The 27,685-nt window shown below is 37.6% G+C and overlaps 3 protein-coding genes across 4 annotated transcripts in view; 1 reads left to right on the plus strand and 2 right to left on the minus strand.

Moving 5' to 3' along the window:
- Positions 1-255: 255 nt before the first annotated feature.
- On the minus strand, positions 256-10,596 carry LOC113111512 (next to BRCA1 gene 1 protein-like). Of its 2 annotated transcripts, none has more exons than XM_026276290.1 (21): positions 10,367-10,596; positions 9,891-9,953; positions 9,703-9,721; positions 9,564-9,586; positions 9,208-9,390; positions 8,950-9,027; positions 8,619-8,833; positions 8,362-8,481; positions 7,954-8,205; positions 7,545-7,704; positions 7,209-7,454; positions 7,000-7,122; positions 6,835-6,910; positions 6,611-6,721; positions 5,279-5,455; positions 5,073-5,192; positions 4,428-4,884; positions 4,243-4,325; positions 3,668-3,734; positions 1,597-1,699; positions 256-1,140 (listed from the first exon to the last, which is right to left on the minus strand). In XM_026276290.1, exons 1-21 carry the CDS (start codon positions 10,466-10,468, stop codon positions 961-963), a joined length of 2,958 nt encoding a protein of 985 aa, XP_026132075.1. In that variant the 5' UTR covers positions 10,469-10,596; the 3' UTR covers positions 256-960. The 2 variants fall into 2 exon arrangements, with proteins under 2 accessions (XP_026132075.1, XP_026132074.1); XM_026276289.1 differs by having other exon boundaries at positions 4,428-4,893.
- Positions 10,597-11,040: 444 nt separating this feature from the next.
- Positions 11,041-14,644, plus strand: LOC113111517 (proteasome activator complex subunit 3-like). Its single transcript, XM_026276297.1, has 11 exons — positions 11,041-11,201; positions 11,765-11,797; positions 11,896-11,958; positions 12,076-12,180; positions 12,345-12,393; positions 12,649-12,767; positions 12,851-12,919; positions 13,143-13,210; positions 13,290-13,344; positions 13,430-13,516; positions 13,838-14,644. The coding sequence occupies exons 1-11, from the start codon at positions 11,160-11,162 to the stop codon at positions 13,916-13,918; spliced, it is 771 nt and encodes a 256-aa protein (XP_026132082.1). The 5' UTR covers positions 11,041-11,159; the 3' UTR covers positions 13,919-14,644.
- A 480-nt stretch (positions 14,645-15,124) lies between these two features.
- Positions 15,125-27,685, minus strand: part of LOC113111513 (src kinase-associated phosphoprotein 1-like) — a 30,448-nt gene continuing 17,887 nt past the window's right edge. The window contains exons 10-13 of the mRNA XM_026276291.1: positions 26,260-26,304; positions 26,065-26,171; positions 15,623-15,716; positions 15,125-15,317 (exon numbers count right to left, since the gene is read on the minus strand). Of these exons, the coding sequence (XP_026132076.1) occupies positions 15,624-15,716; positions 26,065-26,171; positions 26,260-26,304 (245 nt within the window). The 3' untranslated portion in view covers positions 15,125-15,317; position 15,623. The remainder of the gene's footprint in view (positions 15,318-15,622; positions 15,717-26,064; positions 26,172-26,259; positions 26,305-27,685) is intronic.

The raw sequence follows: 27,685 nt of genomic DNA on the forward strand, positions 1-27,685 counted from the left end.
GGGCGCTATCATTTTACAATCAACAGAAATACCAAAGAAAATATATTGGGGGTTGGGGAATCTGTGCTCACTTCCTGTCTCATAGGAGGAAGCTGACTAAAGGAGTAACTATTTTAACCTTTAGAACATTCTGTTGTTTCAGCAAGTCAGATGTTTGTACATTAACCAAACAAGTTTTGCTGATTGGAGTGATTTTTACAATAGCAAGAAGATTTGTGCTTATGCAATGCAAATAACTCAAACACAAAGAAAGAATAATGGAATGTTTTTTATTCACGGTTTTAGACACAAAAAGCCATGTTGATAAGCCTTCAGTTCATAGTAATACATTGCACATGAAGATGACAAAGATGTCCAAAATTGGTGCCTAGCAAAAAACTCTTGACCAATCACTGGTTGTGTTAAGCATGACTAAAACACTCATTGCACATTCCTATAAGTCTGGCAGCCCAACACCTTAGTGTGACATGTGATTTAGTGTGATTTAAAATAATATATACAAATATAGAGGTCACTGTGACAAATAACAAAATCAATACAGGCTTTTTTATTTATATCTTTTCTCTGAGAGGCAAAAGTGCTCAAACAAATCAAAACCCTCATGGGCATTGTCTCAAATTTATCCTCTTATCTAATCAAGCAGTACAAAAGATACCTGAAGCCTAGCTAACAACAGTCTTTATGTGTTAGTAGGGCACACACACTGAATAAAGAAAGCATTAAGACCTTCCGTGTCCTATATAAACATGAACCTAAAATGTTACAATCAAGTAATTGCATCACTGCAGCTATGATCATTTATAGCGATACAGTTCTCTTTTTTCAGAGTCCGAACTATTTCTCTAACAAAACAACATCAGAGATTATTTCATCATCACCTCACTCCTGTTCTGACAGAATGCTGCAACACGATGAAATCATTTACAATTCTTACACTTTATTGAGGTTGCTTGTTGCTTCCTAATGTCTGGAGATGTGCCATTCGCTGTCGGTTAACTGCACCAGCTCATTGACAACCTCAAGCAAATTGTAGTGATGCTTCCTCAGCAACCTTTGATTGAGTGGCTGGTTACTGAAACCCATCTCCTGCAGAACAGCCATCATGGAGGCATCCTCGCAGGCTGGGTCAACAGCAGGCCGCTGAAAGACAACGAAACCGAAGTTAGTATGTAAAAGGTCACTCACATGCTAAGTCTAGTATTTAGAGATAAAAATAAAAACATATCATAGTTTCCCTAAAAATTTTAAGCATCCCGACTATTTTCAACCCTGACAATAAGAAATGTTTCTTGAGCACTACATCTGCACATTAGAATGATTTCTGAAGGAAATTCTGAGTGTCATGTGACACTGAAGACTGGAGTAATGGCTGCTGAAAATTCCCAGGAATAATGTAATTATAATTCACAAGATTACTGTTTTTCATTCATTTTTGATCAAATAAAGCCTTGGTGAGTATAAAAGACTTATTTCAGAAACATCTTGCTGACCCCAGTCTTCTGACATTAGTGTAATTAAAAGAAAGTCACTATATGGTGGCTGTTTATGCTCTGGTCTGTCTAGTTTGTTGTGCACTGATGAGGAAAAATATCTCACCTGTGCAGGTGTGCTCTGGCCTGTAAAGAGTGCTTTATAAGCAGAGGCAGCCACAGAGAGCGCTCCCTTCACCAGTCCCTCTGTCAGACCACCGTGACGTGCCCTGCAGAAGAATAAAAACAGGAACAAAAGGTTGTGTCATAATAGTAGCGTGCCTAAAAACAGAAGTACTTGAGACATTCATGAAACCATCATGACGCAAAACACGAAGAACTATTTATTTAATTTCGGTCCTCACAGACAATCAATCATACAAAAATAAATAAAGTTGTACATAATAACCGAAAAGGTGTAGGCTGAAGCCTCTGCTTATTAAGCCTACCCTTTGTACATAATTATCAAATGAGCGGCACTTTTTCACTAGTAGCGATTAATACAAGGCACACATACATATACAAAGTATATAAAGAAAAAATAAAATAAATTATAATACCCGTTAAATTAAATAATTATTAACCACCTTGTTTTAAAAAAAATTCTTGAATTTACAAAGTGAATTACACAATTTTAATTCCGTATGCAAATTATTCCATAGATTAACCACTTTGACAGATATGCATCTATTTTTTGTATTAGTTCTTACCCTTATTTTTTTTACAAATGCATTCCTCTTATTCCATACTGACTTTCTCCTATTTCAAACAGCCTCTGGATACAGTTTGGAAGCAAATTATTATAGACTTTATACATTGTCTGTACAGTATAGAAATTTACTAAATCAAAATTTTTTAAAGCATTTAAATTACTAAACAATTGATTAGATGGCTCGTGATAGTCAACATGTTTTACAATCCTTATTGCTCTTTTTTGTAACATATACATTGGATTTATATGCATGTCCCCAAACCTCCACACAATAGATCATGTATGGAACTATGAGCGCACAATACAAAATATATAATGAATTTTCATTCAGAATGTTTAGTTTTATGTAATATTGCAATGGATTGTGACATTTTTCTTTTTACATGATTAATATGTGGTTTCCAACATAATTTCTGATCTATTATAACACCTAGAAATTTATTTTCATATACTCTATTTCCTCATTGTTAATCCTAATTTTAACTTTATTAATACTCTTTCGATTACCAAATATTATGAACTGTGTTTTACTTAAATTCAATGACAATCTATTATCATCAAACCATTTTTTTAAGATCATCAATTCAATTTTCACTGTATTCAGAAGCAGTTCCAAATTTTTCCCTGAACAATATAAATTAGTGTCATCAGCAAACAAAACCATTTTTTATATTTTTGACACTTCACAAATATCATTTATATAGAGTACAAACATTATGGGGCCTAACACTGAGCCCTGTGGAACACCACAAGTAACTTTCATTAAATCTAATCTAACATCATTTATTTGGACAAATTGATATGTCATCAAGGTAACTTTTAACCAAAAATAGTATTTGCCTCTTATACCATATCTTTCCAGTTTCGTCATTAATAGACTATGATAAATAGTGTCAAAAGCTTTTTTTAAATCCAGGAACACCCCCACAGTATATTCATTATTATCCATTGAAGTGGAAATCTCTTCTACCATTTCCATCACTGCCATTGAAGTTGACCTATTTGCTCTAAAGCCATACTGATGTTCACTCAATAGTTTATGTTTGTCTATGAAGTTGTCTAGCCTACACACAAATAGTTTCTCCAAAATTTTAGAGAACTGGGAAAGCAAAGAAACTGGTCTGAGAAGAGAAGAGAAGCAGCTTACTTAACATCCACAACAGTGCTAAACGGTGTGCATACTTAAAGATATTTTTTATATAAAAAAAAGGTGTTATGTTAACCATGCTATGACTACAAAGAAAACAGCTGTGGTCAACCACAGGAGACATTGACTGCAGAGCTACTTCCTTTTCTGCTGCATTCAAGCTCTCAGCTTGAGAAAAAGGTGCATTTAAAAAAACTACATTTAATTAGAAATTTAAAACCTGATCTTTCTCTCTTTACTAAAATATATGCATCCTGCGCTAAATATTATAATGTGAAGCCTGCAATGCATGCAAGCAGAACAATAGCTCAAAAGGATGACCTCGATGTGTTGTTTTACCTGAGATCCTGGGAGCCGCAGGTCTCAAAGGCACTTACAGGGGCCTCTAAACAAACTGATCTGCAACCTAGGGCAAAGAACATATTCAATTCTGTCACATGTTTTTATTTTTTGTATTTTTTTAAATGGCTTAAAGCTACATAACTAGTTTAGCTACACAACATTTAGATAAAAATGTCCAAGACAATCTTACTGACTATTTGAATAAAACAAGGTACAAAACTAAAAGAAATATGCAAAGTATGTAATAATACATATTTAATAATTAAATAATAATTTTTACAACGCTTTGATTTTGTTTTCTTTTTTTTTCTTGGTGAATTCTTCATACTTCCACAACTTCAAAAACTTTTAACCTAAAAATGCTTGATACTACTTCCAAAACAACACATAAATAAAAAGGAATTAGAATGTATGTTTATATTTATTTAAAAAATATATATATATATATATATATATATATATATAACATTGTATGATGTTATGTTACAGTTGCATACAGTTGAGAAAAAGTTTGATTTATATATATATATTTTTTTTTTTCACACAACTGACACTGAGTCATGGAAACTCACCACTTGAGTCATCGTCAGGTTGACATGAGGTGTTGTCTTCAGAGGCCTCTGTTCCTGACTCAAGATCATGAGATTTCACTGATCTGCAAAAGAATCATGAAGAGATAAACAAATGAAAGTTGGTGCATAATAATACATTGCATTCACTCCAGATATTTTTGTGGATTCTCTGAATATTTTTTAACCTGTGGGTTCGAAGAGATGGGGGTGGCGAAAGAGCTATGGGTGGAGGTACCATCTCTGGAATTAGTGGAGGAATGTCCAGTATCTGAGAGGTGCAGAGCATCTGGTTCAGGCTGTTTTGAAGGGCTGGAACAGGGATTGACTCCACGTTTTCTCCTCTGGTCACACTGTGGATTTGCAATACCTCTGATTCGCTGGCAAGAGGGACGGCAGGCTGGGACATGTTTGAGCTGTACATCGATTCTCCCAGGGGCCTGGAAGTATCGAAGCAGTCAGGCAGGATGACAATGTAGTCATCTGATGAGGCAGCGGACACCTGGCTGCTCACCTCATCCCACTCTCCTGCTTCTTCTTCTTTTTTTTTATCATTTTCATGTCCCTTTTGTTCTACTTCCTCTTCATTCTCGTCCTGTGCAGCTGGGTCGGTATAGAGGTTTTCATTTGAGCCAATCAATGCTTCTGAAAAGACTGTGAAAATAGCCAAGAGTAAATTGAAAGAAGGAACAGCTCAAGCAGAAAAGGCATGTTTACTAATAGAAAGCCCAAACGGAAGGTCACACTGCTATTATAGTAAGTGTTGGACTTTCAGTATGTTTAAACGACAATGACATTAAAAAAAAAAAACTACAAAGGAAGAACATGCGCACCTGGCATGGCGGGTTCCTCTGTTATAACAGGGACTGGAGCTTCAGGCCTGTTTATGATTGAAAAAGGTCTGTCGTTCTTCACCAGTAATGATCTCTCTTGAAAGCGAGCAGCCTCATGAACTGTAAAATAATCAGAAGCAAAATTTTTGGATAAATAAGCAAAGCTCTGAGTTCTGCGAGCACTGATACAGCAGACGGAAGCTCACCGTCATGCCTCCTCATGTTGGGCCGAGTCCTGCGTTGAGGCTTGCGCTCTGGTTCCTCCTCAAGAGTGAGAGAACGAATCACAGTCTCGCACACAAACTGGGTCCCGCTGATGTCTTCATCTCCTTCCTCACTGCCTGGAACATCCAGAAGTTCATTCTGTCTCTGAGGCTGCAATGCTAACAGAGAACAAGCCACATTCGTATCAATAACCTGACAATGATTTAATCACAAAGGCTTTGATTCATAAACAGATCATTTTAAATCTGGTTGTAAAATGCAAAAAAACTAATTAGAGGTCATTTATCCTCCTGGTACATTGTGCTACTCTGAAGTTTTAGTAGTAAAGTGAGTGAAAAAAAAAAAAAAAAAACCAACAACACTAAAATCATTTGTTGGCTAAGGCACTTCAAAGTTAATTTTGACCTACCGTTCAAAAGGTTGGGGTGAAGAAATTAATACTTTGAACTGATCAAAAGTGACATTTATATATACCTAGTATAAATTAAATCATTCCGAAAAACTTTACACATCTTCACTAAAATATAAAAGGGATAATTGACCCCAAAATTTACATTGTCAGTAATTACTCCCCCTATTGTCGTTCCAAACTCATAAGACATTTGTTCATCTTCGGAACACAACATAAGATTTTTTTTTTTTTTTTTTTTTTTAATGAAATCAGAGAGCTTTCTGTCCTGCATAGACAACAACACAACTGAGACGTTCAAGGCCCAGAAAGGTATTAAGAACATAAAATAGTCCATGTGACATGATATCAGTTGTTAATTTTATGAAACTACGAGAATACTTGAAAAGAAAACAAAGAAGGACAAAGGTCTAACAGGTTTGTAATTACATTAGGGAGATTAATTAACGAGTTTCCATTTTTGGGTGAACGATCCCTTTAAGCAGCACAGATATTCTAACCACTGATAACAAGAAATGTTTCTTGAGCATGAAATTAGCATTTTAGAAAGATTTCTGAAGCATCATGTGGCAATTCGGCTTTGCATTGGCACGAATAAATTACATTTTAAAATATACTAAAATAGAAAGCAGTTATTTTAAACCATAATATTTCACAATATTACTGTTTTTATCAAGTAAATCAAGCCATTATGGGCTTAAGAGACTTTTCAAAAACATTCAAATCTCACTGACCCCAAACTTTTAAACAGTTTGTACGTCAAATACAGATTTACGAGTTTATGAATAACAAATGAGTAACTCTGCATTTCTCTGCTATTTAGACATTACTTAGATATAATCAATAGTGGTTGTTATATGCAACTACAAATCAGTAAATCAAATTCCACTTAAGATGCTCTAACCTTGACTTTTTTTTCTGCCTGAATGTCCAGCCTCGACTTTGCTCAAGCCCATTCCATGCTTTCCAAACAAGGGTCCATTATGAGGAAGTGGTGATTCACAGGGGATCATATCTGAGGAAATTACACAATCACTCTAAAAACGAGGCCAGACTAATTATGTACATGATGCTGAGGAAAAGACCCTGAGGAAATATTACATAATTGTGACCAGTCCGAGGCCTTACCAGCTGGAGTGTTGGCTGGGACTTTCTCTATTTCTTGCACAATGTTTATATCCAGCAACTCAAAGGACAACAGATCCTGGAGAACAAGAAGACTTTGGACATTAGTTAAGCAGACATCATTGAACAAACATAAGGTGGCATCTTTGTGTCCGAAAAATGCACTACCTGTGCCATCAATAAGTCCACAGAGGGGATGTAGTGTTCTCTCCGGGAGCTAGTGGAGGTTTCACAATCTCTGGTGCCTGACCAGAACATGCCATCTTTCCTCATTAGACAAAGATCAGTCCTCTATAAGAGAGGATATTACAGTATTTGATCTCTTAAACTGGCAATATTTGAATACATTAAGGTACTGTGGTTTAAAGTTGACTCACCAGTGATTTGCTGCAGTGGGTGGATTTCTGTTCAGCACTTGGCACCACCACAATGCTACACCACACTCTCGGCCCAAACTGCACCCCGCAGTGTGCCAGGCGCCAATGAGACGTGTAGGTGCCTTCCAGCAGGGGCGCTACAAATGCCACACTCACCACACCGACCTGACCCGGCTGCAGAAAGGGCACTGCGACTTCTTTTTGCTCACGTGATCCCAGGGTCAGGTTGCCCCACATAAATTTCAACTACAAAAGACAAAACACACATGCAAACGCAGCCCACAACGTGTTTGGAGACACATTTTTTTTCAAGCTATGGTGAGTTTCAAAAAGTACCTTGGTATCCGAAGTCCAGCTGATGTTGCCAGTGTTCCTCATCTTCCAGTACTTGATGAACTTGGTGCCTGGCTCCAGACAAGTGCCATCTGGTAGATTCTCATCCAGAAACAAGGCAGTCATTGTGGGCACCAAGGTGGAGCAGGAGACCTTGGGACCCCTGGTTTGAGTGCACAGAGGATCGTCAGAACAGCTTTGTTTCAGCGTCTGTCTTTTCCTTGAAGCTCATATCAAAAAAAGTACAAAAAGGACGTAATACATAAAGGCAGCGGGTGCATTTTGAGGTAGTTCCATCCACTTCCCAGCGATAACTCAACTATAACAGACAATGTGATAATCTTGATAATGATTGTTCTGGGCTGGGTAGGGAGGTCAACCCAGCCCTGACCCCTCTCAGTGTGGCCCTTACTCTGGACTGGATGTTTGAGGGTCTGGGCACAGGGCCGGAGCTGGGGCTGATCCTGGGCCTAGAGATGTGCCGGGAGCAGGGGCTAGGCCCGAGCAGCTGGTCCCATTGGAGGCTCCATTCCACAGCAGACCTCTCTTCTCCAGCCTCAGCTTCTTCTTGATCTCCTTCACCTCGGCCTTCAGCTGCCTCCGCTCAGCTTTCAGCCGCTGTCTCTCTGCTTTTCGCACCGTCCTGTCACCCCGCCTCAGAAACCTAGATTTGGTTCCAGAACCAATAAACTGAGAAATCAATTCTAGAGTTGGTCCCAGAACCAAAAACTGGAATCAGATTCCGATCCTAAAATTTCAGATTTAAACAGCCCTAAAAAACATAACATTGTACTGTACACAAGTGTTTATTTTGGCTTGCCTCGGTTCCGGAGTAACTCCACGTTCAGGGACAGATAGAGGAGTCCTTGTTCTCTTTAGGTTGTGACTGGGATCGTGTTTATGACTACATGGCTCACATAAGATGCAAGATGGACAAACACTGCACACAGAAGAAGGAAAATGTTTCATAGTAAGCTTTATATTTGAAATCCTGTAATTCAATTTTTTTTTTTATAATGTCTGCTTATTAAATATTTTTCAATATCATCTGTAAGACAACTTTTAGGTCATTCTCACCTGCACTGATATCCTCCTCCAGTGGCTGGTCCTTTGCAACTACTGCAATTCGGAGTTGAGCTAGAGGCCCTTAGTGTGGTGGAGCTCGTAGCTTTTTGAGTGCCAGAGGTGCTTGGCTCCTCTGTAGGAGGATCCGAAGCTCTGTGTGTGCAACACTGACCAGAAAACTCACTACACATCCTGTCCACCACCTCCCTTACCACTTGATCTTTGAACTGCAAAGAAGATTGAGAACAATTTGGACTCAACATTAAGTAAAGCGTTTATTATGACATTCTAGTTTCTTAAAAATCTATAAAATTCTCAGTTTGACTTTTGTAGGATACAGTACCCTGTCCATGTAGGATTTAAACCATGTTGGTACTGCTTCCTCCTCGGTTTTCATCCCTTTGTTTTCTTTGGCCACAGCCTGTTTAAGAAAAACAAAAGAAACCAGTTTTCTCAGTCTGAAATTATCTCAGACTGCAATAAGGACAGTCCATTATTATTCACAACATCTTACTGAACAAGTAATGCATGAACTAATGAACAGCTCAGACTATAAAGATAGCATATAGTCATTTTAATTAAAAGACTACAAACTGCTTACCGAGTCCCGCTCGGGGGTCACCTGGGTCTCCTTGTCTGCCATCTTGACCCTTGCTCGATACGGCGGAGCCGGTCTGGGATCTATCTTTAGTTCTTTCAGATCTGCCTTTACTGCACCACCCTCTGCCTGACCCTTCATCTTATAGACATTCATTTGTAACTGGTTGGCCTGTTTAAATCCACTCTAAGGGAAAAAAAATAATTATAACAACATTATGTTTAAAGCCATATTTTTAATATATATTTTGTTATTATTATTAATATTATTATTATTATTATTATTATTATGATAAACAGCATGGTGCAGCTTTGGCTTGTGCATCACACAAAAGATTGAAAAAAGACTGGTGTTCTTACCTTTAGAGCTTCTGTATATTCATCTGTGATAATATTAAAATAGAATAATAAATAACAAACAATAAGATTTTATATTCACTATGATAGCAATATTTGAACACTACAGATAACATATTTGGTGACTGAATACATTACATACCTTGACTGTTTATGCACACCTGTAAATATAAGAATACAATATCAATAGAAGTACTTTTGAAATTCATAATTATAAAAGTCATTACAAATTCATTCTTTACAAAATGCAATCCATCAATGTAAAACTATAAAACCACAGATATATTCAAAATGATATAAACTCGTTATTAAATTATTATCATTATTTACCTCCTCGTTGTCCTCGTCAAAATATTTCACTTGAAAATGGCTCAAGCCGAACGTAGTTTTAATCTAGAAGTTATAAAAAGGCATTAAGTCAGGTAACAAAGCACCATCAGGAAATGCAGAATTTGCTAAAGACGTCGAAGAGTTACAATCAGATTAGAGAGAAAATCGATATTCTCCTATGTTACTCTTTATTTACAAGCTGTCATCTGATTTATATGGCCGCACATTAAGGTCAAGCACAAATGACAGATATTGTTGCAATTTATATCACTAGAGTTTGTATAAAACAACCAACTGTGATATATGTTCAGACATATCTGCTATATAATAGGATTACATGTTTTGACTTAATGTTAAACGTCTTATACCCCACGGTTATGGTTTGTTTATGTAGGCCTCGGCCACGGCCTTCCAGGAGCAAGAAATGTAAACGTCCCCACATAAACGCCAGCCAGCAAGGCTTAATGACTCCTTACCCAGGCCTCCACAGTCTCCCACTGTGCTTTGTTCGTGTCCAAGACTGGAAATTTCTTCACGTTGCCCCTAAAATTCACTTTGACAGTGACGGGGAGGTTCATGGCTGTCAGCCAGAGTCAACTAACGCGTTTGATGCGGGGATGTGACGCTCTAAATTCCCGCGGTGGCGGGCACCACTGTCAGACTTGTCTTTTGCGTTCTTGTTTACATCGTTGGATTCATACACGCCCCCAACATACGTCAGAGGAAGTGTCTTAAAATTACTTACTTGCCAAATAAAGATATGTGTAAAATATATATTTTCATTTGTATTATTATTACAAAATATTAAAATAAAATACTTAAATACTCGTAAACGTATTTAACTGGTCGTTATAGAAACTAAAATTGGGATTACATTAAATAATGTTTTACAGAGAACAATATGACGCGCGCATGCACACACTACGTCTTTCCAAGTCGTCCCGAACATAGACATATAAATAGATACCGTCTTTGCACGGTAGATATGCTGATTACAGCGATACGTCGGTATACACTGTATGGTACTGGTTTGGTATTGCCATGAATGTCAGATGTTTTCCATATTCCAGATGACATCAAATTAAAAATGAAAGAAGAGTAAATATTTCCGCAGATGAGACAGCTATGTATTCCCATCTATGGTCTCGAAGCGTTTACGTCATCTAGAAGCGCGCGAGTGCCTTGTGGCTGACAGCAGTTAGTGAGCCACACGGTTAGTTAATGCTTTAAGGACAATCCCTAACTACTCTCATTTATTGAATTAATACGATGTCTTCGCTTCTAAAGGTGGACAATGAAATCAAAACAAAGGTAAATATCTCGCCTCTTCCTTTATTTAAATACAGAGCGCTCAGATGAGTTGTTTGTAAACGTTAGCTCGCGGCTAGCCGGCTTGCGCGTGAAGCACCTCGTGAGCGTGTTAGCTAACTTTTACGCGCACATATGCTTGTGAAATCAGTTGTAAATTAAAACAGAAAGTACATATTGTAATAAAGTATGTGAGGATTATACATATTAAATCTTCAGAGTGAAGCCAGAGCTCCCACATGCGCGTTAACCGCGTGTTTTTAGCACAGCAGCATGTCGCTGCGGGAAAAGCACATTACTGTTAGTGGTTTTTAGCACGTTTTTGACACCAGTAAGCTAAAAGAATATTTAAATAGTTTATTATGTTGGTAACAACTCGATTACATGGAACATGCTGTAAAGTGTCAACATTCAGCGTCTTAAAAAGAAGGGCCGCCGGTTGTGTTTTTCCTAAAAGCGATTGACTTTTAAAGGCACGACATTATTAATTGTGAAGACAAAAATCGATTTGTGGATTGTATGTCTTGAGGATGATCTTTATATATCAATATTGCTTGTTTTGCCAGGTTGATGCTTTCAGAGAACGAATTACATCTGAGGTGAACTACTGCACTTTTCCAGATTTTATATATATACATGTATAAATGAATGTTTCCGTGACTATTGGACGGCTTATTGTTTAAATAATCAAATTTAGGCTGAAGACTTGGTTGCAAACTTTTTCCCGAAGAAACTGTTAGAGCTTGACCAGTTTTTGAAGGTAAGCTTACTAATGAATTCATTCTTGACTTTTACGACTTGAGAATTGCAAAACACACGAATTTGTGTGATAGCCTTTTGATCCCTTTTTTTGTTATATATATTTTTTTTTAAATAGGATCCCACAATTAATATCCGTGAGCTGAAAGAAATTCATTCAGAGATCAATCTGACTGTGCCAGACCCAATTCTTCTTACAGACATCCATGATGGGCTTGAGGGGGTAAGAAGCCATTTTTAAGTTTCTTCTTCAAAGTCAGTCAAAAGCAGCTTAGGTTAAAAGTGTATAAAGTCTCTGGATAGGTTTCTTTTGTTTTGTGCAAAATAATTTCTGTTTGACATGAACCAAAAAGTTCAGCAAGTAACCTTGAAATATTTTCTCAATAGCAAAATGCTAAAAAGAGGAAACTCGAAGATGGTGCAGGAGATGATAAAGGTGAGTTTTCCTGCGGCCTGCCTAATAAAAAAAAACAGCGTCTTGATTTTGGCAAATGACTCAAATAAATTTGAAATGCATTGATACCAAAACACTTCTCTACATTATCCTGTGGCCCGATTAACTTCTGGTATTAAGATGTAAACACAAACCCTATAAAAAGGTTTAAAAACATTGAGTTTGTCTACCCGACCACCTCCAGATGTAGTTGAAAACGCGTTAGATTAAATTGTAATGTCGCTTTTCTGTTTGTAGTTGGCGGGACCAAGGTCTTTGTCATGCCTGGTGGAATGATGAAAAGCAATGGCAAACTGGTGGAACTGATTGAAAAAGTCAAGCCTGAAATCAGAACTCTCATAGAAAAATGCAACACGGTAACGCCATGCAACCAAAATATTAGACAAGCTTTAACTCTTTAAGTGTTGTGGATAAATGTTATTTCCTTTGTTTTTTTTAGGTCAAGATGTGGGTTCAGTTGTTAATCCCAAGGATAGAAGATGGCAACAATTTTGGCGTCTCAATTCAGGTATGGTGTCACATTTTTCAGTTCTTAATTTGCTACGCTAAAAGCCTTTTAACAATGTGAGCTTTGTTGTAGGCAGATATAAAAGAGCGAGCAGTGATTCCTCATCACTTTTGTCATTTAAAAGAAATGATTCCTTATCTTTGGTCCTGTCTGGGAATGTCAAATGAAAAAGAAATTGTCAGCCATTTAGTTGGAGTTTTGATTTTGTTTATCCTCATAACAGGAGGAGACGGTGGCTGAACTCAGAACAGTGGAAGGGGAAGCAGCTTCTTACTTGGATCAGATTTCCAGGTATGACAGATCAATATTAGTCAACGTATGAATTAGACACTTAAGTTTTCCTTGATTTAAAAAATACTTTGTTTTACAGGTACTACATCACAAGGGCAAAGCTGGTCTCCAAAATAGCAAAATACCCTCATGTTGTAAGTCATATCTAAAGTACACGCATGCCATTTAGATCAGAAATTCAGTAGTTAATTTATGTGTAATATATATTTTGACTTGCAGGAGGATTATCGTCGCACGGTGACCGAGATTGATGAGAAAGAATACATCAGCCTCAAGATCATAGTGTCAGAACTGAGAAATCAATACGTAAGTATTGCTATAACTCTAATAATCCAAATTATTTTTTATTTTGATGTACAGAAAGAAGTCTGTATGTTCAATGGGGAAAATTTTTAAGTTTGCCCACTTAAAAAGAAATGAAGGGTCTGTCATTTTTATGGTATGTTTAACAATTTCTAACCTTTTATATAATGTGTTTTTTTTCTGGTTACCTTAAAAAGTACAGACCCTTCTTTTCTGTGTAAGTGGGCAAACTTACAACATCAGCAGGGGATCAGATTAATATTTTCCCCACTGTATGTCTGGGAGTTGTTGTAATAACTAAAGTAAAAAGCAATTGTCTTGCAGGTAACATTACATGATATGATCCTGAAGAACATTGAGAAGATCAAGAGGCCGAGGAGCAGCAATACCGATGCTCTGTACTAAGATCCCCCTCCCCTTTCATTCTTGGCCCATGTTCCACCATTTGGAGCTCGCTTTAGCCTTCAGGTGGCTTTAGAGCAGTCCTGTCACCCATTATACCCAGGCCAAGAGAAGGACCGCTCAATCCGGCCTGATAGAACATGCCATTTAGGATAGAATTGTAAACTTTTGTCACTATTTTAAACCCTTTAAAATTAGCCCTTTTTTGATTTTTATTTTTGTTTCTTAACGGACAGTATAAATGTATAAAGGCAGAGCCTGAACATGTGTCCTGAAGAAACTGTCTCAGATTTTTCTTTATTTAATTAAAGAAACGTTTCAACAGTGGATTTCATTTATCTTTTGCAAAGCCAAATTCCATGTAGTTCTCCATTTCAAGTGTGTCTGAGCCTCCTTAGGGGTTAAGTGATTATGGATCTACTCATGATGGTTGGTTTCTCCGGTCAAGAAGCAGAGAAGCTCTTATTGATGCTGTATTTCACTAAAGCAGGTTATGTTGTTCATCTGAAATGAACATGTAGGCTGAAGTGGAAGCGAGGCAGTTATTGTGCGAGGTGTTATTTGGAATGTGTGCTGACAGTTATTACGTGATGGAATATTACATTTACATCTGAAATAACTGATTCATCAAATTCTGGAAGCTTTTTATGGTTTATTTTTGTTCAGTTTTAAAAGTGATACATTTTGCTGAATAAACTATTGTTTTTACAATACATTTAAGGCACGTCATTAACTGCTGTGATAGTGTTGTGCTTTTTTTTCCCCTCTCTCTCCATATAACTCATTTGATTAGCAGTCCCTGTATGAATACTAGTAGTTACATTTTACACAAAAAAGTACACAAGAACAAAGTGGCAAGGCTTTTTATTTGATTAAACTGTGATATGACAGGTTATTTTCATGAAGTAAAATACACTAAACTAAACAATCTCAAGTGCAGTTAAGAAGACCTTTCAACTTACTAAATAATAACTTATAACAATGGTTCTTTTGTAGTTATGGCCTAAATTGTACATAAAAAAAAAAAAAAGAAAACTTATGCTGGTGAAATGCAATAGACTTCATGTGATGATAAATGAGAAGTTTGAAAAGAAGTTCTTGCTCTACAATTTTTTTTTCATTTGCAGAAATGTGGCTTATGTTTGAACAAATCGGAAAACCATGACAGATTTAGACAAGCCTCTTAGTGTACACTAATCATGCAATATATATATAAAAGGCTTTTATATACAAAAAAAATAAAACCTGATTTGATCTCAGGGATTAGGTTCTAGTAATAGACTAAAATGCAGTTTTAATTGAATTTACCTGCTAATCTAATCATTGACAGTTTCCAAACCATGACAGGTGTTGAAGTGTTATAACACTGAACATTCTGTGATCCCGATCACGAAAAGCAAACCTAGAAGAGAAAACACATATTTAACGCCAGTTTGAATAATATACTCTAAATGTGTGGGTCTAAAATAATGCTGCCATTTCTTTGAAGTTGCAATAATTTCCAGCAGGTGTCAGCATGGAGGAATTGGTTTTAATGTTGAAGCGATTTTAAAAAACTTTAGAAACTTTAAAACAGTGGTAAAGTTTATTGATAGAGACAATATGACAGTTAGACAATTTCCCACTCTCAGTTTAAGTTGAGTTTCTTTGTTCTTGTTTATGCATAAACTAAGTAATCATGTCGAATGAACCAGTGAATGTAAATACCTCATAAAATATAAGCAGGATGTAAAAACTCCTTGGGGACTATGCCAATAGCACCATCCAGCTCTCCAATCCACCATCCATGGATGTTATATTCCTAGTTTAAACAGAAAAACAGATTTGTGTGAGGATTTTGTCGATGATCATTAGACACCAGCGTACAATTATTTTTCAACTGATATACTTCAAAGGTAATACATTGGATGAATTTCATTTTATTTGATACAAAATAAAAAAAATAAAGCCATTATAGTAGACTAACTCTTCTTAGTCATTTTTACATATGTATTGTGTCCAAATATGTTCACTCTGTATTTATATTCAGTCGTCTGTCATAGGAACATTAAGCTTAGCCACTTAGGAACTGATGCATGTGTTATGAGCATTTTCATATCTGGAATCACAGAAAAATGAAATGCTGCAGCGAGAGAAGGTACTTATGCTGTTCTTAAGAATGTTTAACTAGTTGTATGGATCATCAGGGCTTTAAAACTGCACATAAAAACAAAGTATCAGGATGTAACAAAATGTCATGCACCACCCATTCGAATGCAAATATAAATGTTATTTCATATTTTGAAACACCGATTCACCAATTTCGATTATGATTAAAGAAGTTTGTGATGAATTTGTTGATAGAAGTTATAGACAATGATTGCAGCTGGAGATATGGTCATAAGTTTGGGGACTAGTTTAATAGTGTTTGGATTACATTGGTTCTTAGCTTCTTCAAGTGAAGCGGGGAAATCTCTATTCTTCTGCTGAAGCTTCGTGTTTTTTTTTTCATTCCTCTCCAAATTCAAATACTTTTAAGAGCTATTCCAGGCCAAAGCTCTTCAGAGTAAGAGTGTGGAGAGAGCCCCAGATCTGGCCTTTAATGAATGAAAACAGATTCAGGTGGACAGGGGTTTATAAATGAGGAGATTAAGGAACACGAGATGCACTGATAGTGAAAGACTGAAGTGTTTTAAGAGCTTTAGTATTCAGGCAGCACAGACTGTACATTTAGACATGATGAGCATGTCATCCATCCGCTGCCTGCTGAGGAGAGTAGGAACTAATTACCTTCCTCTCTTTAAGCACACCCACAGTGCTGAGAGCCTAATGTAGTCCTCAGCCCATGCAGATGAGCCGCTTTAATGATGCTATATGGAATAAATTCCATCTGGACGGTGAGCTCAATGCCGTTGCGGCATCAACGCCTCGGTGTAGCAGTACAAGAACTTGAGCTCTTTGTTTGAGACTCATGCAGCTATGATAGCAGACGTGTAGATTGATGTTCTCATATGACAGTTCAGTAAACAAGAAGTTAATATCGAAAAGCTTACATTTTAGACCCAACATTGCCAGAAGGGACCATTCACACAGGGCGTTTTGCATTTTAGTGCAAAGCTTTTCTATTGTTTTTTATGAAATAATGTACTAGACAGACATGCTTGACTGTTGTGCTCACATCTTGCCTATTTCCCAGCATCTTGTGCATGTCACTTTGTTGCTGTGTTCGAAATCACCCTCTATAATCTTTATTCACCTTTTATCACTAGACCTACCAGTGTCAGTTGTGTCACTTCACTACTATTGACAACTTCTCTCCCATGGCCTCATGGGATGGTAAATTGTACATCGTATGCTTCTTTTCCCACCTACTATATATAGTAAGGAAGTATGGTATTTCAGATGCAGCCCTCATTTCAGAACAAACTGATTGAGTAAATGATTCATTGACATACAAATGTGGACCATTTATTAAATCGTGTCACTTGTTCGAGTGAGTCATTGAATCATTAAATAAATCAATTTGTTCAAAAACACTGATATATTCAGGAACAGAGAGTTGTGTGTCGCAACCTACTGGTGTAACAAAGTACCCTGCAGAAAGAGTCACTAAAAAATCCCCACCACCAACACAGAGATCGACAGTAGTTCTGGCAAACACGAGCAGAATGTTAAAGCAGTAAAAATCACCAGTTTGGATGAACTGTATATCACCAATCTCTAGAATGGCGAGGACTGGAACAAACTGCTGTATAATCCTCCACGTAATCACAGGTGCATCCATGGCTCATCAAGCCATTTCGTTCATGCCGCACCGCCTCCCATCCAACATGCCTCCTCCACCCCCCACCCTCCTAAACATGGTGTAACTGTGGGTTCAAACAGAGTACATACGCAGTACAAGAAAGAGAGCCAATACATTCCAGTGCAGTCCGTCCCATTTCGATGACTCGTGTCCTTTACATTCCTGCCTCATTTTTCCTGCCTCCCAGTATTAGCAATCTGCTTTTCGGCAATGCATCTGTCAGCTAGAGGCATTTGGGAGACATCCAATCTGCGCCTGACCGTAGAAAGGGTTGTTATAGAGATTTACCCAAAACAACCGCATGGGACATGGATAATAGGTGGCTTTTCGGGAAGCTTCTCTGTAACAGGACAGGGTCAGGTGCGTCTCAGTTTGGTCTAGGTCTGGTGGGCAGCTGCTGTGAAAGTGACGTGCGGCGCTGCGATGGCGCTGACCTCCGCACGACCTTCTCCCGAGGAAGGCGGAGTTGGCACAGGGAGCTATCGAGAGAGTGCGTTGCCATGACAACACCTGCAGTGTGCCACTGATATCATTTATTTTGCACTCAGGGGGGGCGGGCTGGCAATGGTATTCAGATGGGCCTATTGCTCTCCAGCGACCAGGGGACAGATTGACAGCTAATGATGCCTTAAAAAAAACTTGAACAATATCATGACAGGCTCAAAAGTGACTCTTGTCTATAATAACGGCAGAATACAGATTACCCCCTTCTTCCTCTGTCCCCTATAAATTCCCTCTAAGACGACACACTTTGCATGCACGCCTTCTTCCTCGATCGCGTTTTAATCATTTCCCTTATTTGCAAACTCTCCCTCGGTGCCCGCGTGCATTCATTTTTTCCAGATACGAGTAGAAACGTACACACACACCGTGAAGGCAGTAGACATGGTAATAAGAATGAGACATGAGGCCTCTGCCCCTGGCCACCAGCTGACTGAGGTAGGCCTTGGGAGTGATGGAGCGCAGGAAGTCTCTCATTGCCCCGCCGTTGAACCCGGCACTCGGGTGCTACAACCCCCTCCTCCGCTTTCCCTCTCCTGCTTCTCTTTCCTTAACTCGCATCGTAAAGCATCGGCTCCACACGCTCAGTGCTGCACAGGGACTCACTCATGCAGCCATCTCAAAAGACAAACACCAATACGTCACGTTGTTTGCTAGTCCTAAACAGCAGACGCGGCAGGTGGTGAACAGGTATTGATCTGCTGCTCGAGCAAAGGCAGCAGTCGTTCAATTTATCTCAATCAGTGCATTTCATTTGCATGTCATTTTCATCGCAGCTAGCCATTAAGAACTCGTAATATTAATATTTGTTTGGCGTAGTCAAATAAACCGGAGTGGGAACACCGCAGGCGTTATTTAATCCCAAATCCGGGGCGTTCGAAGGTGCGACATGGAGTAAAAATGTGGATGACCACATAATCTGCCATCGTAAAAGTACACTTGGGGATTACTGATGGCACTTAAACTTAATAGGCATTTAAAGTGGATTGTGTATGCTGCTGAGAGCCTGTAAGGATGGCTGTTTATGTGGCCTCCCATTTATAATAATTATGCAGAGTGTGGTGGGGTGGGCAGCCGTGCAGTTCTGGACTATTGGCTTAGGCTAAATAATGACCTACTGTAGTTGACCGCGAGATGACTGTTGCCTTCTGCATGACCCCAGAACCCCAGACTCACCCCCTGATGCCTCTTCTGGTAAATAGAAAGCTCAATATGTCTATACAGCGCCACAAAGAAGGCAGGTCCTTAGATGAGTGTGTGAGAATGAGTTCAAAAAGGAGTTTCTATTTCCACTGGATTTTCCTTTTCTTTTATGGCACCTTTTCCTTTTCTTTAGGCATTTTGTAGGAGACTGACCCCCTGGGCGGGAGGCCAACTGGAGCAGTCATCTGTCTGAAGTTTACGAGGATGTGTCCCACAAGGGAGGAGATAACAGTCACAATCACCCAGTTTTGTCTGTGAGAACTGCACATTCATATGCTAATTCACTTTATGTCTACCTGTAAAAACCTGCACAACGGAGCATGAGAAAATTACACATAAACTTTGTTTATCAGATTGAATTGCAGCCTAAGAGCTGTTTGAATGGTTTAAAAGTAGAAAATCATATAATGCAAATATTAATCAAGTAAAACGATTAATACAATTCAAAATAATTAATAAATATAAAATAAAAACAATGTGAAATTAGCCTGTTTTAGACACAAAATATAGATAAACTATACATAAATGTAAAAATATATTAATAAATATACATTTAATTTGAGACATAAAATATAAATTTAACATAACGCAAAATTAGCCAGGTTTTCAAGTCAAACCATTAACCATTTGTTTTAAAAACCACTAGAATTGCAACCCTGTTTGAAACATGAAGACCTTGCAGTCTTCAGCCAGAAGGTGGCATAGTGTCCACAGCCATATTGATGGAGCGTCTGGATGTTAAAACTAGGTTGGACCTTGTCTAGACTGGCATCTAACATTCCTGGTTTACAGCCCCTAATGGTGAGAGTGTAAAGCACATGCTGTTGAAAGGCCAAGACTAACTGAAAGAAAGGGATATTGGTGGGCTTGAATGTAAAAGAGTCCTGGAAACGTTTGCCTCCATTTTAAGTGCAATAAATCTCTTTGCTTCTCATTCCAGGATTGTAAGGGGGTTCCCAGTGGGAATTTTGGCATGTGTTGGGTCTGACCTTTGGGAGTCATGTACCTTGAATCTAGGGGCATAAATTAAGAGCTTGGAATGCAGAAGGATGGCATGGTCGAAGAAGAAAAAAATCTCCATCGGCTCCTTCAACAAATGTAGGGAAAAAAATGAACACAGCAAACAAACTATGATGCAAATATCAAAAGTTACAAAAATGAGACATTTGTTAGGTAGCGTACATGCAATGTGATTAGAGCAGGAAGAAAAACATCACCAAATGTCCTTCTGCCGTGATTCTTCAGCCCTGAGGATCGAGTAGGCTGTACAAAGCTGACAGATGGATGTTAGCCTTAGCCACTATTTCATGTTCAAGTGTTCTAAACGAAGGAGCCATGCGGCATGAGCAGGGAAACAATGGCGGCAAGGGAGGCTGATCTGAAGGAAACAGCAAGCCGTAGTGCAACTGCTATGACTGCACACAAAATGAACTTAAAATGAATCACCAGTAAAATTTAATAAAACAAAATTGAGACTGTACTGAAATTCAGTGTTGGGTTTTGATGAATAACAAGGCAGCAGTGTTGGGCAAGCTACTTGGAAAATGTAGTGAGCTAAGCTACCAGTTACTCTACAGTAAATGAAGCTTCACTACACTGAAGCTACCCCCCTGGGAAATGTAGCAAGCTCAGAGGTGGGTAGAGTACCCAAAAACTTTACTCAAGTAAAAGTAAAAGTAATTCTAGAAATATTTACTCAAGTAAAAGTAAAAGTACTAGTCTTGAATAGTTACTTGAGTAAGAGTAAAAGAGTATCGGATAAAAAATCTACTCAAGTAGTTAGTTACTAGTTACTTTGGGTCATATATACGGAGCCTTTTTTTATATAGATATATAGACAAAAAATGTATGTAATGTATGTGTGTGTGTATAAATGTATATATTTCATCAGCCTTTAATCCAATTTATGTAATTTATTATAAAACCCTGTCTGTTTATTTAAGTAACAAATATAGGTATCATGCCATAACATATTTTTAATACGACTGACTTTATTTTAAATGTGAATTTAACATTGAAAGTTAATGTGATATAAATATTGCTACTAATCTTTCATTGTTCAGAAAGAGAGCAAATAACATTTACATTATTAAACATAATTTTCACTGACAGTCTAGATTTCATTCACTCTCAGAAACTACCATTAAAATCACTGAAACTGTCAACACTGTGAAATCAATATCTTAATTATAGATTCGTACACACATCTGCACTTTGTTGTTTCTGACGAGAGAATTCGGCAGAAAGAGGTATTCAGTAAGTGAGCGAGTGAAGGAAGCACCGGCATTTCAGCGATGACTCATCGGAACACCTCTGATTGGCCATTGCATTCAAAAGCTCAACAGAACCGTGTGTGATTGGTTATAATGCGCAGCGCTGTAAAAACGCGTCTGTCTCTGGCTCAGCGCCAGCAAGCGATCACAGATCTGAATTTAGCAGCTGATGATATGACTTGCTGAACGTACTCGCACTGGTGTGATTGTATTAAAATTAATAAAATCTTAATCGGCTATTCTTTGTCTTTTGGAAGCTGCATTCAACCTGTTATAAGCCACACACGTACAACAAACTAATGTCACAGTGGTATCGTGTACTGTAATCGAATGTAGCCCAAGTTATTACCTGTTAAACAGTAGACAGCACACGCGTTCATCTAATAAGGATCTCCATCGCAAGCAAATAATAGCCTTTGCAGATTAGCTTTCAATTCAGTGCAGTTCCATAGCCCCGTTTTCAACGCTGCTAATATTCTTAAACGTCTGAGTGAACCGCTTCAGAGCTCAGCGCGTGCAGCATGGAACTGAACGACTCAATCAAACTGATTCATGAACCAATTCACTCGTTTGCCAATTGGTTTGATCAAGCCTTTGAACAGAGTTGACTCAAAAGAATGAATCATTCGCGAATGGGCATCGCTCATTGTCCAGAGAAAAGTAGACGTCGCGTTTGGAATAAACTGAAGCATTTATTGCATTAAGATAAAGTAACGAGAGGGGCGTCGCCCACAGTAACGAAGTAAAAGTACAGATTTTTCCCAAAAAATGTACTCAAGTAAGAGTATAAAGTACCCATCTTTAAATATACTCCGAAAAGTATTCGTTACCCCGAAAAATTACTCAAGTAAATGTAACGAAGTAAATGTAACTCGTTACTACCCACCTCTGAGCAAGCTTAACTACATCAACAGTAGCTTGCTACATCTAAGCTACTTTTAAAATAAAATTTTATGTTGAACACGTTTTATTACAAGTCAATGCTATCTCAGTGCTCTAAACTGTCAGTTAAAACAGATAGGCAGGACGGTGTAATTGTTTAGTTTAATTGTTTTTTGTGTTCCTTATCAATTTGGCATCAAAAACAATCAAAATACATGTAATTAACAATGTGCGCACAAGTAAGTGTATACATGTGTTGCATGGGCATGCTTAATATACTGTAGGCCTTTGCAGAACAAAATGCAAGACCTCCAAACAGTACCAAAAAAAACACACTTTGTGATTGTGTGTGTGTGTGTGTGTGTACGAGATTATTAAACGTAGGATATGGCCAGGCTGGACCCTGATCATTTTTACAAGCAGCATCTGAAAACATATTTTCTCTCGGTTATCTCGGTCAGTGCCATGTACTTGTCGAGGTACGGCCACGGCGACTCACTCCTCGGGATTAACTGTTCTCCAACCTCATCATATGCCATCATTTCATCAAATAATTTTTTGCATGACTGGCCAAGGAGTGTTACCATCCGGAGCAGAAGGTGGCGGTAATGCATCATAAAGATGGTTGGTTGCTATCCACTGTAAACACGAACAAGATGAAGTGGCGCCGTCACATCAAAACTGATCCAGGATCAGCGATCTTAGCAGTTGTATTTCCCGATTTTAGTTTGAGCTTCAGAAATGCTTGCGAAAATGTAGCTTGTGTGGAAGCTACCGGACTACTTGGTAAAAAAAAGAGCTTCGCTACTGAAAAGCTATTTGATTCAGAAAGCAGCGAAGCTACGACCAAGCTACTGAGAAATGTAGTTAAACTAGCAGCTTCGCTGCTTTTAGCGGTGCTACTGCCCAACACTGCAAGGCAGTGCAGTCCAGAACATTTAATTGTATGGATTAAAAAATAAAAATAAAAACATTTGAAAATTAACTGATTTAGAATGAGGGGGAGAAAATAATGACAGTTTCTCATTTTATGGTGAACTACCCCTTTAAATTGAATTTCCATGTTCCATCTCTGAGCATCACCAAAATACTCACTAAAAAATAACCACTAATGAAGGAAATATTTTTTGCATGTGCTATCACACTCCCTAATGCTCCCACATATTATAGATATGTGTAGTGATTTGTGTAGATGAGCCGAATAGCTGTTTATTCACTGTAAGTGGTGGATCAATAAAGACTGATGAGAGAGCCTTTTTTAATCTGTACGCTCTGCTTACACCAGTGCTGTGACAGCGCTGTCGACCTCTTTGATTTGTGACTTCACAGCGGTCAATCATAGCGCTGCCTCAAAAACCTGTTGGTTAGTGGAATTGATTTAGCACTTTCCACGTCTTTATCACCTTGTAATTACGCTCGGTGTTGACACAAATATACTTGGCCTCCCCTCCACGCCTCTGTGCAGCAGAATTTATGCACTCAGGTTTTATGACCACTGCTTTATGAGTGGGACCGCTAGAGTTGGGCTTGAGTTCTAGCCAACGGCCTATATTTCACTCAGTAAGGTCAACGTTCCAGGGGAGCACCCGTAAAACAAGAGTAGGAGTCCCACACTGTCTGAGAATACATCCGAAGAGGTCTACTAGATTTGAGCGATACAAGTGCATACAGCCATTTCGAAAATACTGCCATCAATAAAAGCTATTTCAATTACATGTCAGTCACAGAGGGATTAAAAGTAAGAGCTGATAAATCTACTTGTCTGAATATAATAACAGCATGATGACAAAATCAGAGAGAGGCTTTAGTTATCTGAGATGGTTAGACTCATTGTTTACACAAATTAGAAATATGGCCTGAGATAAAAATAAATGACCCATGCACATCCTTACTGTGTTTTGATAACCAACCACAGCGGATGTAACATTGTTTTTTGAATAACGGAATCAAATCTTTTTCAGCTCTCCTGTTATTTAATTCTGTCTTTAGGGTTCATTAGTTGTCATATCTATACATTTCATCAGTGATTACTGAATATCAAGAGTGTGGAAAAATGAAAATAGAATTCTTTCTTAAAGGGATAGTTCACTTTCATCCCTTTTCTTAAAGGGGCAGTTCATCAAATTGTGTCATTATTTACTCGATTTCAGGCTCAATTTCAACCTGTATAAGTTTGTTTCTAGATAATTTCTTCTGTTGAATACAAAAGAAGACATTATATATATATATATATATATATATATATATATATATATATATATATATATATATATATATATATATATATATATATATATATATATATAAAATAATAATAATAAAAAATTATAAAAAAAACACCTGCTGGTAGCCACTGACCTATATAGAATGGAAAAAATATTATGAAAGTCACTATAAACATTCCTCAAAAAAAAAAAACAATTGTGTTTAACTTTTGTTTGTGTGTGTGTTTGCAGAACACCAAATATTTTTAAAGAATGTTTTGTTAAACTGTTTTTGTCCATGTAATGAAAAAAAAAAAGCATCTAACTGCACTAACTTTCTTTGTACGGGCAAAAAACACAGATATTATTTAAAATATTATTTTCGATTTGCGTTACGAAGTAGAAAGTAGGTCAGCCCGGCTTGCAACCACAACGATGACAGTGTTTTCATTTTGGATGAACTATGCCTTTAAGATAACAGCTCAGTTAAAGGCAAAATTAAAACACATTGATTCTTTCAGTGGTGTATCTTTAAGAAACAGCTACACTATGTGTTCCTGCTAACATCCCATTTGTAGGACACAAAAATATATAGATTAAAGAGAATGCACCAAATAAAGTGGTTTGCTTGGCTGATCACTCAATTTTCCAAGACACAACTACAGCAATGAATCAACAGTCTATTACTGAGAATGTGCCTGTGTGAACACAGTATTGCAGTGGTCTACAGACCGCAGATGTACAAGGGGTCTTATGTCTATATGACAAGCTGTAAAGCGGGTTTCATTTGTAACCTGCAATTCTCTTGGATTTTGTAAGAATAATCATTAGAAATTTAACTTCTTTGATAGAAAACTGACATGTTGCTGATATGCTATTCATTTCTTAAATTGTGTGATTGATATAGAATAATCAACAGAAAAAAAGCAGTAGAAATAAAAGCAACAAATCCGAGGCCTACTTTATAAAATCCTACAATGAGAATGTACTGACTGAGTGAAGACCATCACAGCTTTGTCATTTAGAATACAGTAAATGAATAGCTGCTATGAGAAAGTCAGTGAGTATTGACCGATATGACTCATCTTATGGCCAGCAGCGTATTATTCATCATTAGTGAGGAGATAAATAGAGCAAAGGTAAGAGAAAAGAAAATCAAAATACATGCAAAGTGCTTCAACTAACAAATCAACCAAGGACACAGCCAACAGCGCTGAACTAAAAGTCTGACCTTGTGTGTGTGTGTGTGTGTGTGTGTGTGTGTGTGTATTTATGTATGAGATTGAGGGAACAAACACACACCTTGCTGAGGATGTAGATGAGATCTCCTCTCTGGAAGGCCAACTCATCGGGTCCATCAGCTTCACAGTCCCACAAGCCTTGGTAATAATTTGCATAATCTGAAGTCCCTTTATTTAAAACACAGAGATAAAAAAAAAATAAAAAAATGTACTCAATTTCTAGCACCTCTCTAATAGATACACACGATCTGCTTACCAGACTTTTCAGTCCACTCTTCCACATTGTCAGTCTCTTCATCTTCTGAAAAATACAGATAGTCAGAGGTTATAGAAATACAGAGAACAAGTACATACATTAATCTTTTGGCATCATAATAATGCTACACCTTCCATGCGAATTCGACTTCTGGATCAACTTTGTATACCTCTGAACTCTTTTATAAGTATATTAAACAATATGTGTGGTGCTGGCAGAACAGCCAGCTCGTGTTTGATTTATAGGGGAGGTGCCAGGCCGGGTTCGATGGCTAGTGTGTTTCAGGCAGACAGGCATTGATTCTGGGCGTGGCACCTCTAGGTCTATGAGGTGACAGTGATAGCCCAGCTTTCCGTCTCCCACATCCATCCTCACGCTGTCAGCCTGCCGATAAAACCACCGTCCAGCAACCCTATACTTCCCACAGCACAAGCTTGCCCTGAGCTTCCAGGAACAGCATGGGGAAAAAAACATGTAAAGTAGCAGCCCTTTACCATGTGCGCAAGTGTGAAATATACATCTAAAACCTGTGTTGGAATCTGTTGCAAAAAAAAAACAAAAAAGAGAGAGAGTTTTCAAAATGAGCATTGTCAAAATGAAAAATTAGTGGATTCCAATTCTAAAAAATGTTTCAGTTGAAATCACATTTTTTTAGATTAACTTCCGGGATAGTGCTGAAGCGTTAATTAATAATATAGATAAATATACTACCACTTTGGTATATAAAAAAAGTATTTTTAAAGTCTCTTATTCTCAACAAGACTGCATTTATTTGTGAAATATCATTGCAATTTATAATAACTTAACTATTTTAAAATAGTTTGAAATATAATTAATTTCTGTGATGGCAAAGCTACATTTTCAGCAGCTATTACTTTAGTCTTTAGCGTCACATGCTCCATTAGAAATCTTTCCAATATGCTGATTTGGTGCTCAAGAAATTTGGAACGTATTTGGTTACGTTTTGTTTTAAGGTGTCCTTGTTAAAGTGTAGTTATACATTTATGTACTACATGATAATAATTAACTACATGTACTTACTATATGTGAGCACAAAATCTGTCACGAGTAGCATAAGAATATTTGTAGCAATAACCACTTTATGGGTCAAAATGATCGATTTTTCTTTTATGCTAAAAATCATTAGGATATTAAGTAAAGATCATGTTCCATAAAGATATTTAGAAAATTCTGTACCGTAAACTTTTTTGAAAAACTTTAAAGGCGATCCAGATTCCAAATAGTTGCATCTCAGCCAAATATTGTCCTTTCCTAGTAAACCATACTTCAATGGAATGCTTATTCAGATGATGTTAAATTTCGATTTTACAAAAAAAACAAAAAAAAACTAACCCTTAGGGTTTGGGTTAGGGTTACTTGCATGTAATTATTCAGACTTTATTGCTATTATAATAGTAAGTACATG

This window comes from Carassius auratus, chromosome 12, assembly GCF_003368295.1.
Source record: "Carassius auratus strain Wakin chromosome 12, ASM336829v1, whole genome shotgun sequence".
In the NCBI taxonomy this organism is placed as follows: Eukaryota; Metazoa; Chordata; class Actinopteri; order Cypriniformes; family Cyprinidae; genus Carassius; species Carassius auratus.